This window comes from Hirundo rustica, chromosome 6, assembly GCF_015227805.2.
Source record: "Hirundo rustica isolate bHirRus1 chromosome 6, bHirRus1.pri.v3, whole genome shotgun sequence".
NCBI classification, from domain to species: Eukaryota; Metazoa; Chordata; class Aves; order Passeriformes; family Hirundinidae; genus Hirundo; species Hirundo rustica.
In genome coordinates, this window is record NC_053455.1 from 6017731 (window position 1) to 6032722 (window position 14992).

The window sequence follows — 14992 nt, forward strand, 5'->3', positions numbered from 1 at the left end:
AAGACAGGGGACATTCATATTAGATACTGGAAAATAAAAAAATCACTGTTAGGGTTGGAATAGGTTGGAATAGGCCGTTCGGGCTCAGTGGAGCCACCGTTGCTGGTGGGGTTTAAGAGGCGCAGGGGGATGTGGTTTAGGGGCTACAGGGACAGCGCCAGGTTCATGTTCGGACTGGATCTTAAGTCTTTTCCCACCTCGATGATTCTACGAGTCTAAAGGTCCTGTGTTTTTATTGTAGTACGACACTTTTGGGACAGACAGCGGTGTCAAGCACTGAACAAAGTTACTTGAAAACGAAAAAAAAAAAACAAAACAAAAACGAAAAAGAAGGAAATAAAGAAGGGGCGAACTCCTCGCGCTGTGCCCACGGGGGCGCGATCTGTGGGCAGGGTCCGCACGGGCTGTGCTCGGCGCGGCAGCCAGCGGGCCGGGCCGGGCCGAGGCCCCGCCGGCGGGCGCTGTGGGGCCGCTGTGGGGCCGCTGTGGGGCCGGCCGTGCCCGGGCCCGCCCCGCACACAGCGCCGCACGTGAGGCGCCGGCCCCCGCCCAGCTGAGCGCTCAGCTGACCCCGCGCAGGGGCCGGGCCGCGCCGCCGCTCCTCACTGGCGCAGCGCGGGCCCCGCGCCGCCCCCGCACCTCCCCGCAGCCTGTGCCCCGATGCTGTGAGCCCGCGCGGCCCCAGACCCGGCCAGCGCCGCCATCTCCCAGCGCCGGCCATCGGAGCCGCGGCCGCCTCGCGTCCAGGGAGCCGCCGGCGGGAGGAGAAGCCGTCCCGCCGCCATGGACAGCCCCGGCGGCGTCACCGACAAGAAGAGGTAGCGATGCCGCGCCGTCCGCCCCCCGCCTCCCCCCCGCTCGCCGCTGCCGGCCCCCGCCGCCCCCCGCTTTGTTACCGCCGCCCCCTCCTCGTTCTCTTCCCCGCTGCCCTCCCCCGACCCGCGGAGCGTTCCGCTCTTCTATTCCTCCTTCTCCTTCTCGTCCACGTCGCCATTTTGTCGGCGGGGGGAGCGGGCCGGGGCTCGGGGCCGGCGGCGGGGCCGGGGGGGAAGCGCCCGGTGTCGGCCGCGGTGCCGGGCAGCGACGCCGGGGCTGCTCCGCTCCTGGAAATGAGCGGGCAGGGATTGATCGTGCCCCGAGCCCGGCGCGCTCCGAGCCCGCCGTGCCCCGGCTTTGTGCGGAAAAGGGCCGGTTCGCAACCTGGAGATATTAAGCTTTTAAAAAATCCCCGAAAGCCGCGTTGGGGAGGTGCAAGGGGGGTGTAGGGGGGGGGGGGGTTGCGGATGGACAATGTGAATTGAGGAGTATGAATAATTCACCGAGGATTGTAAGCGCAAGTTAGGAGAAGGGGATGGAGGGGGGGGGTGGGGGTGGAATAAAAGCCTTAAACCCTTTGTTAGGCGGTGAAGTTTAGGAAGCCGGGGGGCTCGGGTGAGCAGGTCCCGGCGGTGAGGCTTTGTGGGGGGATTAATTGCCGTATTCGCCATCCGCGGAAGGTTTATTTATATGGATATCGATACCTTTTCTCGGCTTTTAATTGTTCGAGATGGGGTTTGCCTGCCCGTGTATCCAAGGGTCATCCGAGCAGGTTAAGCGCAGTTAAGTGTTACAGCGTGTAAGTTGTGTCGGGAAGGAGCCTGCCTGGCTTGTAAAATGGATGGTGAGCTTTGTGCTGGGCTGGGAGGAGGCATCGGGAGCGCCGGGGCAGCACCGGCTCCCTTGGAGCGCCTTTGGAGCCGCCACCGGGCTGGGATGGGCGAGAAGCGCCTCTGGGTCCGGAGAAATCCCAACGGGGGGCACCTGGGGTGGCGCTCAGCCTTTAGTTTCTCTACTCTAGGCTGACGGCTCTTGAGAAGCCTGGGAAAAAATGTTGCAACCAAAACGATTAATCAATGCTTTGCTCTGCTGCCCTAATTTAGTGGTAGGTCTAGGGGTTTGTGACTGGAGTTGTTTTCTGATACTTTTTTTCTTTTTTTAGTTTATTGGGGTTTTTTTGTTTCTCTGTCTTTTTTTTTTTTTTTTTTTTGGCCCTTGTGCATTTGTTATTTTTTACTTACCTTTCTGTCCGCTGGAGGAGTTTTTTTTTTTTTTTTTTTTTTTTTTTTCCTTTTTTGCAATTTCCTTATCCTGGATGTAATCTGCTTTCTTCAGAATGCAAGAATCAGTATGCAAAGCTTATCCTTCCTACCTAAAGGCAGAGCTTAAGAAAGAGAATTTGTTGTTTTCTGTTTCCTGCGGACAAAGTTCAAAGTTGGGAATGTTTCTCATAAAGGAATATTCAGATTACTCCTGTCGTAGGGTTTTAATGGAAAACATAAAGCTGTGTCTGTGGTACATTCATTCTGGGGGCTGTGGATGTACGGTTGAGCAAAGATGGCTAAGCAAAAAAGGAAGGATATGAGCTCAGCAGAGAACTTAATGGAAATATCAAGCATTTCTCAAAAACCTGGGTTGCTTTTGAAGGGTTTAGGTTTGATAGTGTCCATATTCAGAATATCTTGAAGGGAGGAATACTTTACGTCCTGTTCTTTATCATCTTTGATGATAAAACTTTGGCTAATTGTATATACAGTACACCTCAATTTTGGTGTGGGTTAAGATCCTTTTATTCCTTGCCTCTCCCTCTGCTTGTATGTGGATAGTGTTTAACTCTTGATAGTTAATGTAAAGCTTGTTGTTTACTTAATTATGTGTTGTGAGATTCAAAAAATATGGAATTCCACCAAGTTTATGTCTCAATATTTAAAGTGAAGTTTAGTCATAGCAGTATCTGGAGGTGTGGATTTTTATACTGGCCTGTTGAGGCCATTTTTTGATGGAGTTCCAAGCTTCTCATATATGTACAGGGGTCAAGATTCCCTAAGAAATCAACTATCAGCACTGCGATTAGATACTGAATTATTTGGGTTTTAGCCATTCTTCAGTATTGGTATCACTTTGATGTGCTCCTGGGTTTTCCCCCAGGTGCTGCAAGGACAGCATTTCAGTGCATGGAGTGGGTGAAACAGAGTTGTTGGGAGCTTTGTTTGCTCATCGTCTCTCATTTGAGCCAAATTTAAGGCTTTTGGTGAGAAGTATGGGATTTTTCTCAATATCCTTTTAAAGAACTCCAGTGTGCAGATGGCTGATGCAATGAAAAGCTTTTCCTCAGGTCTGTGCTGTGACACTTCACTGTTAGCAGAGGAATTCTGGTGCCTTTTTAAGTAAATGAGCCATTTAGGGTTATGGGTTAGTCGTTACTTTTATAGTGGCTTGCAGCTGGCAGGTAACCCAGATTCATTTTTCTAGCGTGTTGTAAGTCTTTATAGCATAAAATAGTGCTATAGGTGCTAAATAAAAATGATAAGTGATTTCTGGAGTATTCATTCCGAGGCTTAAGATGGTATAAGCCAGTGAAATTTAATATCCTGACATGAATGCCTTACAGAAGAACTTCAGCTTTTCAATTTCTCAGAGTTAGTCCTTGAAACTTATTTTTTAGTGTCTGAGGGGGATGATTTGGAAGAACCATGGGTTTTCTGCTGGATTTTTGCCACTGAAGTCCAGCTCCAGAATCTAGTTGAGAAGCCTGTATCCTGTGCTGATGGCTCTGAGGGACAGTGGTAACCCCTGTTTTTTCTTAAACCTGTGTGAGGTGTTTAGGATTGTATGTGCCACGGCTTTTGTCTGTTAATTTCTCTCAGCGCTGGGGGAACTGAGCCACCACTGCTAGAGTCGAAAGTGAATACAAAAACCTTTTGTATAATCTGGGCTGTAAGAAGAGGAGGAATCTTTCAGTGAATCTCCCCACAGGTATGGGGGAGGCTGAGTGGTTTCTGGCTCACAGAACAGTGGTTTTACTGCTTTCTGGATTTTTCTGGATTGTTTGCCTGGCTATAGGGCTTACCTGTCTTGTCTGATCTTTGCTCTGCCTCAAATATGAAAAGTTCCGTGAATTCCTTTAATAAAAATGACCAGAAATGGTTTGCCAGTGCCCACTAAAGATGAAGGGAACAGCATAGTGCTACTGCCCGTCCTCATCAGCATCAAGGCACTGAAAATCGGGGAAGAATAGCTGTGGAGGATTTGCCTGTTGCAGAAATTTCCCGTGATTTTGCTCTGCTGGTGCTTTGGTTCCGTTTATCAGTGAAGGTCTGATAATTCGGCAGCGAGCTGATGGGAGCAGCAGGAGGGTTTTCTGGTTTTTGTTTACAGTCATGCTTGCTTTGCCCTTTAAGACACAGCGTCTCGAGTCTGCCGTCTGGGTCTCTTGATTGGGGTGCCTGAAATGCCAACAGCCAGACCACACCTAGCTAAAGGGGCTGGTGCAGCTGTGATCAGATGGTCCAGGTTGTCAGGGGGTCTGTAAGAGGGTGATGCGATAGTAAGAGGTTTTTCTTTGAAGCACTTTCAAGCTTTTCTAGCAATTCATCCTTCTGTTGAAATGTTTTTCCTTTCCCGTGTCTCTGGAGGCACATTCTGGACCATTCTTGGAAGGTTTGTTGGGGGGGGAACAAAGGTAGCTGCATACTCTTATCGGCATCTTAAGTGTGGCAGTTAAGTCAACTGGTGGTTTAAAGGTGGAGGTGTGAAGTGGATAATCGATTTATTCTCTCATTTAATTGCCATCCCCATCTTCTGGTTGGTTTCTCTCTTATCAGAAGTGCCAGTCAAGGGTTTGCTTAGGTTAGGCTGAGGTGGCACGTCCTTTGTAAACCTCGAGGAGCTGAGAAGCTGTGCCATGCTCTCTTCCTGCTGCCACCAGAAGAGAGGTCAGAGGAGATGATGCTGCTGTCATGTGTGTAACGCGTGAATTCACCTACAGGTGCTTGCTTCCTCCCCTGCACATTGTGCAAGCCGCCACAGACCTTTGTTCTTCCCTATCCTTGAACTATAATTCCTGGAGTTTATGTGTCTGGTTCCAAGACGCTGATTGCTGATGGTAAAGTGGGGAAAAAAAAAAATAGTCAGTAAATATTAATTACACTGTCAAATGTCAGTGGTGTTGCAGTGTAAGCCCAAAACTCTTAAGATTGCGCCTGTTCCCTTTGGTGTGCTTTCAGCCTGAAGGACTCTTGCTGAGCCTGTGTAACACAGTGGATTGAAGTTTTCAGTGTGTTCACGTTGCTCAATAGTAATATTGCACCAATTTGTGTTGGAATGCTGGATTTCAAGTAGGATTGTACGAGATTTTTGGTATTAAAGGGGACATTAAATGACAAAAGAGAATTTAGCAGTATTAATTTATTCCTGAAGAGCTTTGGTGTTAGGACATGCCAACAAAATAATTTTTACCTGGTTGTATAGTGTGCATGGCTAAGTAAACCCAGAAGGGAAGTCCCACGTGGTTTAGTGGTGGTATTCAAGAGCATCAAGCTTTTCCTGATGGTACTTCCAAGGAGATGCAAATACCGATTCAATTACAAGATGTCTTCTTTAAAAAACAAGCAGATTCAAAACAAAAACAAATCTTGCAAGAGCCTTACAAGAAGGCACAGTAACCTGTACCTGTTCCTACCTAGCAAGCTGGTGTCCAAAAGGAAGGAATGTTCCAGATTACAAGTCATCAGCTCAACTGCACCTTTTATCTTCACATATACAGTTATATGGGCAGGTGTTTACATGCCTCAGAAAAACCACCTAGGTAATGCATGGAAAGAACTTGGACCTTAATCATCTCTTCATGTTATAACAACACTTTCCCTTTTGAATTCGAGAAAGTTTGAGCATTTTTAACCTCTCCTGAGAAACTTCCTTTGTATTAGAGCAGGGGAAAGAGGATGCAGGAGAATCTGAGTTTTCTACTGAGGACTGCTCTGAAATGGGAGACACAGGGAGGTTTTGGGACGCTGGGGACTACAGAAATGGCCCAGGAGAGATGATAAAGCCTTTGCGCTTTTAACGAATGACTGAAACTTCAAGGAAGATACAGGTTTCCAAATTACCATTAGACATGAGTCCTACTGAGGTTTTTCCTCTACCGAGATCTCTGCTATTTAGCTTGGAATAAGAATCTCTATGAAAATTACATTCTGAAACTATTAGGAACATGGAATCAAGTGAATTCGAGCCAGCATATGTATTTTTTTTGAATGCAGTTTACGTAGGTGACGAACACTTCAGGGTTCTTTGATGTGGAGCCATAGCCTGGGTTGAAGCTACGCCTGTTCATACCAGCCTGGGGGTTGGGTTTGAGATCTCAGAGAAAGTGCATTGATAAAGAGGAGTTTCATCATGTGCATAATCTGTCATTTCTTCCTGTTGAAGTCTGATAACACTGGGACTTGTAGAGAAATGTAGCCTGTTAAAAGCTTGAGATATTTTAGTACCGAGAAATTCAAAATGGCTTTGCTGGCACTGGAGAAGAACTGGTGCTTCAAGATGGTCCATTAGTTGTTCCTTAAAGACACCAAAGCATAACAATCCGTGTGTGTGTGTTAGCAGAGGTACTGTGCAGCTTCTGTTTAATTTGGTGTGAATGAATGCTCCTTAATCGTTGTGAGAAATGTTACAACAAATCTTTTAACTCAGTGCATTAAAATAGAGCCTGAACTTCAAGTAAAGGATTGAGGATACTGAATCAGCAGCACTGATTATAATTACAACAGTGAAAGGTTTTACCAAGCAACTTTATTTAATAACCTTTTTGACTCAAATTGTAGTAACCCTGGAAATGTTACCTGAAAAAGATGTCCTGTTTTGTTTACCAGAATGAGTTCTTTCATTGTCATTCTTAAACCAAAACTCGACTGATGTCACTTTATGAAAATTGGTGCATTTCAAGAAGCAAAAGGATTTGAGGCCACACCTTCTGTTTTTGCTCACAAATGAGAATAGTAAATGGACTGTTATGGTAGAAGGGGAGTTACTAAAGGCTTACCTCTTTATGTTTGCTCCCTGCTCTCCTGCCTTGGAAGACATGAAATAATCCACACCAAATATAAAGGCTGCAGCCTCCACTAGCTAAGCTAAAGAAAGGAATGGTTTAGCTGGGGATGGGAATTTTGGTGCTCAGTCCTTCAGAAAGGACTTTTTCCTTGCACCCTATTGAGTCTATTGGATGCTGAGCTGACATTGCTGCAGGCTTTTTGTCCTAGCTATTGTTGTAAGTGTTTCTCTTCACTGCTTAGTGGGTATGTTTGTTCTTTATTCATACAGAAAAATAAAACTTGATATCTCTTCTTTTTTTTTTCTTTTTTTTTTTCTTCCCCTGTGTTCTTATAACCGTTGATTACAAAATACTCTGTTAACTGAAAGCAGTTGAGGAACTTGAGGTGAAGGGATGAAACTTGGATGGAAATGATGAGGGAAAATGTCCAGCCTCCAGTCTTGAAAACCAAATGCAGTGAACAAAACAGAAGATACATATTAATGCCATGATTTAGACTAAAATTTGTTACTTTATCAAGAGTCTGCATCTGTCTGAAGGTAGACCAGTTCTTAGCTAAAACATTGTTAACTGAGAGCATGACAGATTTCTTGGGGATATGTTTTGCATCATGTTTTGTGAGCTTGGTAGAAGCAAAAGCAGAAGGGCTGAAGGGAGGAGAGCATTTAGTGTCTAGTTCTGTCAAGCCCATGTTCAGATATCTCTTTTGAATGGCTCTGATTTTTCTGTAATAATAAACGCAATTCAACTACCATGTATCTTTCATCCTGAAGGGTAAAGCACAACTAAATAAGGAATATATATATATATATTTAAGGAAAAAGCCAAATAACATAGCTGGGGAAAAAAAAATCTTACCGGTCACCACTGTATGCCACGTGGTTATTTTAAAGCAGTATATTACAATGCAAAGGTAAACTGTGAGTGGGTTACATTGTATAGTAAGACATGATAGAATCACGTCACCATGATCTAAATTAGAAATGACCATATTTAAGCTTTTCCCTTCTTACTCACACTTTCTACATGGGGAGGTAGTTGGGGTTTCATGTCAATTCAAGGCCAAATCCAAGTGATGGGTAAAATCTGGTCAGCGCGGTGCTGTGCTGGGTTCAGGCCTTTAAGGCTCTGCTGCTGGCTCCTGTGTGCTGTGATTTGTCTGGAGGATGGGTTTATATGGACTTTGTGGTGTTGATGGTAGAACTTCTCTAGGTGAACTGACTGAGTCTCCTCTCGCTGCCTTTCCCTGCTCTCATTTTGCAAATGCTGGTGGCTTTCAGAGCATTTGTGCTGCTGTAGCTAATCCAGGCTGACCTGCTTGCTCTCCTGATTTGTTAAAGTTTCATCAGTTAGGGGTTTGTTTTGTTGGTAGCCAGGCTATGGGAAATGACTGTAACGACTCTCATGTAAAGAAAATGGTTTAAATTGCTGTGTTAGAAAGAAATATACAAAGGAATGAATTTTGATAGTTTACATACAGTGGTGTTGTTTCTGCTTGGATGTTACGTTAGTTTCTGCAGTTAGATCTCTTTTGAATCATTCATACTGTATGTGAGGAATTTCTGAGTTCTTTTCCTGAGCTGGATTAGTGGGCTGTGATGTTCATTAATTCATGAAGAGCAAGACTTTCTTCTGTGTAATCACATGCTTCTGATTACACACGAGGTTTGGGTGTGGGGTTTGGTTTGGTTTTTTTTTTTTCCCCTCACAAGAACTCTGTACATGGACTATAATGAAGAACTAGTAAATAAAATTATTGGCCATAAAGCAATAATACTTTAAAAGGAAATCATATCAAAGCAAGGTGTGTCAAAGCTATAACCCCAAGCTCATGGAGAACTGGCAGCTGAGAGACTGCAGTAATTCTGTAGAGCTGCTATAGGAGGAAGGAGCACCCCTCCCAACCAATTTGGAAAAAGTTTGCCTGCTGAGGGATGAAAGGTCTGGGCTGCTGGTCAGGACAGACAAGTGTGACACTGCAGGGCTGGGAGGGAGAGGGAATGGGGCTCTCGTGGCTGCCTGCGACTCTGGGCCATGTTTGTGTGGGTCTGTCTCAAGACTTGATAGATGCTGCTAACTCTGCAGCTCTGTCCCCCCTCACTGAAGTTTATCAGCTCCTTAGCTCCCCATATACCTAAATAACTGCATTTGAGTGGTGTTCTCTTTCATTATAAACCAGTTTTTCATATGAAGGTGTCGATAGAGCAGTTCCACTGTTTTAGTTTCTCTGTGCCAAGCACTGGGCTTGCCTGGGCCTTCTTCCCATGGAGGCGTAATTTCACAAGTATCATGGTTAGCAGCTCTGGACAAAACACAGACCTTACAACCAACGCAAAACCCCAAATGATTATGCATTCAGCACAGTCAGGGGAGTAGAACTTTTTCCTCACACTCTTGGGCTGTAGGTGAGAGTGGTTGGTGGGACATGCCAGGGCTGAGCCATTCACACTCCACATGGACACAACTGGTTATTCTGGGTGTTCTGCAGGCTATGGCTGCAGACCAGGAGCTGCCCCTCTGTCCTGTTCAGCTGTGCTGCCAGAAATACCTGGCTTAGGCTGGGCCTGAAAAGGTGACCAAGTTTTATACCAACCGCAGGAATGCCTTCAGCCTTAAAAGTGAGACCACTTGCAGGTCTACTTTCTAAAGTTCCAATACCACCCTGATGTCAAATACTTTTAGTATGTTACTGTGTTGTAATATTTGCATCTTTTTTTGGCTTAATGAAGAGAAAAATGAAGCTATATTATAGTGGATATAGTTTTTATGACTCCAGTTCTAAGCCAGGTGTTTCCCAAAGTAGTTTTACAGTCTGAGAGAAGAGATTGTTACTAACATGGAAATATTATCTGAATTTTTTTTACTGGCAAATGATGGCAATTAATGGCTGAACTGAGAACTAATTAAAGCTCAAGAAGATGTTACCAGATTTGAGGCACGTTACTAATTAGGATTGTTTGTTTCCTTCAATGTATATTTCTATGAAACTTTAGGAACAAATAATGTGATAAATACAGAGCCACTTGGTTGAAGAAAGCAAATCTAAAGAGAAAAATGTGAATTGCTGTGGAAAGATGTTTATATTTTAGAATGTCTCAAAACTTGTATTGAGAAAGATGAGCCTGGGTTAATTAATCATGCATAAGTTATTTTACATGGGAACTGAAAACAGCTACAGAGTAAAATGTACCTGATTAGAGAAACAGTAAGTTTGAATGGGAGAATCTGTAACCATAGCAAAGTGACATAAAGGAACCCTCTTTTTTTTTGTTAATCTAATATTATGTATACAGTATAAAATTTTTCTTAACTCTTGATGGTGATTTTAAAAGCTAGAAGGAGACAAAGTTGGCTGCTACACATTTTAAGTTCTATCCATTGACCATTTTTTTATCTAATTATTTTCAGTTACCGGTGGTGTTTTCCAGTGGGTTTTTTCTTGTTGTTTGTTTGGGGTTTTTTGTTGTTGCTTTTGGGGGTTTTGTTTTTGTTTTTGTTGGGTCTTTTTTTGTCTATTTGCCTTTGGTAAATAAGGAGGAACAAGCCAACTTACATGTGGTGACTGATCAGTTTTCCACCCAAGGAGATGAAAAATTTGGGTTGCATTTAAACAATTGCAGGCTCACTTGTAGGAATCTGCTGTGGAGGCTCTTTGGGATGGTACTGGGGATGGTGTGTTATTTGGGAGATGCTGTACCCAGATGGTTTCTATCACCATGGTGACAGAAGTTGCACAGTCAAGTAGAGAGGCCAGTATTAACATCTGTAAGGGATGGGCACGGGGTTGCTGCTGGTGTGCTTTGCTCTCAAGGCTGTTGGGCAAATTCTTGCTGTAAATTTTTTTTCTGTTCACCATGATTTGAAGCAGTGAGTGGGAGTCCGGGTTATATCCTTCAGCTGAACCCTTGGTTCAGCTGCAGTGAGTCCTGGTCATGAAATATCCTTTTGCTCTGGGTCTCTAACTCAAATATCTTCTGGAGCTCAGATTTTATTCTGCTATTCCATGTAAATATCTCTCATATATAAGAAGTGGTATTGGGTTTAAAAGGGTCAGTGAAACTACTTTCAGTGAGCTCTGATGGATAATGTGCTTATGATTCTCTGCTTCTGTATTCTGGTGGTAGAAATACAAAATGGAAATGAATGTCTGGCACTGAATTTGTGCAGGAAAAATCAGACCTGCAAATGCATGCAATTTCCTGTCCAGCACCAGCATTTCTGATATTTTCATTGCATGTATAATCCACTCAGCAGCTGAGGTTTTCTTCAGGCTCTTGAGGTGTTTCTGTTTCATGCCAGACTGACACAGAAGGCTGCAATACAGCTCTGAAGTTTGGGGGCTGTTTTAAATGGAGCTTGGCTCCTTTTCTGCAGAATGCTATTTCTTTGGAGAAGATCATGGGCTTTACACAGGGGCAGTTCCAAAAGAACGGATAAGAGAAGTGATATAATTTGTTTAAACTGATGTTGTGGTGCTTCACATCTCACTTTTTAAAATCCCCTTCCCTGAGCTTCCTTTCCTTCCCCTCTGGTCGAGAGAATGCGCGCTTTGGAAATATATTTTCTTTACATGAATTCAGTGTCATTTAATTGACTGCACAGAAAATTATGAGCAGCTACACATGCTGATGTGTGGCTTTTTATTTACTTTATGCAATTGTAAAAAAGCTTAGTGTAGTCACAATGGCAAAGAATTTTTTTTTTTTTTAAGTTTGGTGGCATTTCAGTGTTGAGGCAACAATGACTTCACTTGGTAATTAAACCTCATTTGTGAAAGACCTTTTCCCTATTAATTTGATCCATTAAAGAAACGCTCTTTGAAGCTGGTAGTTAATCTTCCCATTTAAATGGCAGGGTTTTACTCAGATTGGTTACAGCTTAGGTTTAAATAGCAGCTAAAAATAGCCAACTGTTGTGCTGTACAGTTTAAACATCTATCTATAGCAGTAGCCTTTCTAGAAAGGAAACACGTAGTAAAAGGGAGAGGAGACACTGCCACTCAGGCAGCACTGGTTGGTTCCAACATCCCCTTTTCCTTGGGCTTTGCCCATCAGCTCCAGCTGGCAGCACTTGATGATCTTACTCCGGGATTAATTTTTAAAAGAAAGCACTGTGGGCTAGATTTGAGCAGTATTTCAGTTGGCAATTAATAATTCAATGGTCAGGAGAAGTCTTGACTGTTCCTGCTGAAGGCTGCTGCCAAGGGTGCTAAAACCTGGAAAAAATCTGGAAACTACTCAAAATATTTTCAAGAACATTAGGCTGTCAGAAAGAAAATACAAGGGCTGAAATCCCAACTTGTGAGGTTAGTGTCCATTTTCATCTCTTGAGTGCCCCGTGTGATTCACACAAACCTGACAAACCTGTGGACTTGAAGTGTTCAGCTTGATTGCCAAAGCAGGGGAGTTTTAGCTTAAAAGTGGCTGCAGTTGGAAAGGAAGCCATGACAAAAGTACATTAATCTGGGTGGATGGCAACCATTTACTTCCAGTAATTCTCTCTTGAAGTTTTTGTTGTAGGATGAACGTTTTGCTAGTGAAGGGATCTTGAATGAGTAGCTAAAAAAAAAAAAAAAAAAAAAAAAAAAAAAATCATAAAAAGTATTAGGGTGAATCTGTCTAAGGCAACAGAATTTCTTGTGCTTCTGTTACAGTTTCAGCTGGGATAGAGTTAATTTTCTTTCCAGTAGTTGGTGCAGGGCTGTGTTTTGGAGAATAATGCTGTTAGCACACTGATGTTTCAGTTGCTGTTGGGCAGTGCTTACCCTGAGTTAAGAACTCCTCAGTTTCCCATGCTGTGGGAGGGAGAAGATGCGCAGGATGCAGGAGGGGACACAGCCAGGACACCTGACCTGAACTGACCAGAGAGATATTCCAAACCACAGAGTGTCATGGCCAGTGTGTAAGCTGGGGGAGTTGGCTGGGAGGTGCCAGTCCTTGCTCTGGGACGGGCTGGACATCAGTCACAGGGTGGGTGAGCAATTACATTGAGCATCACTTGTCTGGCTTGAGTCTTGTTTCTTTCTTTACCTTGTCTCCCATGTCACTGCAATTATTACTTTGCTTCAATCATTAAACTCTTTTAAAGTTGTCCCATGGGTTTTACCTTCATTGCAGTTTTCCTCCACATCCCACGAGGGTGGGACAGGTAGTGAACAAACAGCTTTGTGGCACTTAATTGTGGGCTGGGGTTAAACCACAACAGTTACCTTGAAATACCTTTGACAAAATAGAGTTACAGTGGAATCTGTGGGCCAAGAAAGAAGACAAAGAGAATACAGATTTTTTTTTTTCACCTCTACCCTTAGTTTTCTACCAAGAGAAAAGGTACTTGAGGCTTGTCTTCAGTAATAAGCATTTAATCAGTCAGGTGAAATAGCTAAAATATTTTTGCAGTATTGTTAAAGGTCAGACTTTTCGTAATGGCTATTTCCAGATATACCTGTATGTCAGGAGCCTCAAGCTTCTCAGACCAAGATATCCATCACTACAACAGGAACATCTGTTGTCACAGGGACACTCAATGTGAAGAAATGTGCAATATGGGGAAATATTGTCAGATATTTTAGGCTGCCCTTCTGAGGGACACAAGCTTATATTCACAGAAATCAATGGGACTATTGTATGTCCAGTTATTTGCAACTATAATTCCCATAAGTTAGTTTTCCAAAGGTCTTTATTACTACTATTATGTCAATCTATTAACATTTCTCATTCCACAGAAAGTTTTTCTCTGCTGGCATTGGCAGGAGTAGGAGGAAAGAATTGTGGGGGTGGCATGCAGTTTTACCAAGCTGGTAAAAAGGAAGGTAATTGTAAGAGAGATTCTGATAGCTTATTCTGTCTTTTTTCATGGGTTATTAAACTTCTTTCATGTGTAAAAGCATTCATGTTTCCAACATCCGACACGGTATCATCACACCCGTGTTTCTGCCCAAACTAAGCAAGATTTTGGCCACTGTGAGTAGCACAGCAGGTAAAGGACTGAAAACGTGGTTTTGGGGTATGTATTTACTAACACTGAAGAGGGGAGATACAGAATAAATATTGGGAAGAAGCTCTTTACTCTGAGAATGGCGAGGCCTTGGCACAGCTTGCCCAGAGAAACTGGGCTGCTGCATTCCAGTGTTCCAGGCCAGGTTGGACGGGGCTTTGAGCCATGGTGGAAGCTGTCCCAGCTCATGGCAGGGGGGTTGAAACGGGATGATCTTTAAGGTCACTTCCAACCCAAACCATTCTCTGATTCTTTAAATCTGGTTCGTTATGTCCGAGGGATCATTAGCTTGTGAATTGCTTTGCTCTGTAATTGGTGGTACCTCTCACAAGGTGTGGGCTAACTAAAAAGGATTTCTGCACAGATCCACAGACTTAGCAATGTGAATTTGGCAGTGGTAGTAGATGGCTTTTAAGTCTTGTGAAATCTTAAAAAAAAAAAGGAGTTCCCAAAGTGCATCTGCCTTTTATATCTCAGGTGGGTGGAAAGTGAAGACAAGGTGCCTTCAGAAGATGTAAATGTATAAAAAGAAAACTGGACAATAATAGTGTGTGGTTTTGTATTGTTCATTTAAAAATAAAAGCACATTCATTTCCTCAGGGACAACAGCAGCACGGAGTTCTTGTTTGCACACACGAAAAATTTGGAGCTCCCATGTGAAAATGTTTAGTTCAAAACTCATCTGACCAAATGCATGAGACAGAGGTGACCTGATGTGGGTGTTGGGAAAAGGGAGAATTCTCCTTGTTACTGACAGTCTTAACTGTTTCGGTGCTTTCTCTCAGTGAGCTGTTCTTTACCTCGTGTTCTGGAGGAGGCAGGTCTACAGGCAGCAGAAGGAGAATGAGGTATTGCTTTCCAGTATAGGGAAGACTCTGGAAGGGACTTTTCTAGAGGAAGAGTAAATCATGGAATCATCATGGACTGGTTTTGGGAAAGGAACTTTCTGGATCACTTGAAAAGCAGCATTCCTCATGTTAAATAAGTATCCTTGATTATCTGACTTTTTAGATGGGCTTTGTAAGGGTGGTAAAAAAGGAAGAACTTGGAGAATGTGCATGATACATGATGCTGGAGCTTTGAGCTGCAAATTACCTACTCTGTAATTTGTTGCATGAACTTGAACGGTCA

General features: G+C 43.6%; 1 protein-coding gene across 1 annotated transcript in view; it reads left to right on the forward strand.

The window, feature by feature from the left end:
* Positions 1-687: 687 nt before the first annotated feature.
* HIF1A (hypoxia inducible factor 1 subunit alpha) overlaps positions 688-14992 on the forward strand; it is a 34656-nt gene continuing 20351 nt past the window's right edge. The window contains exon 1 of the mRNA XM_040066654.1: positions 688-818. Within this exon, the coding sequence (XP_039922588.1) occupies positions 784-818 (35 nt within the window). The 5' untranslated portion in view covers positions 688-783. The remainder of the gene's footprint in view (positions 819-14992) is intronic.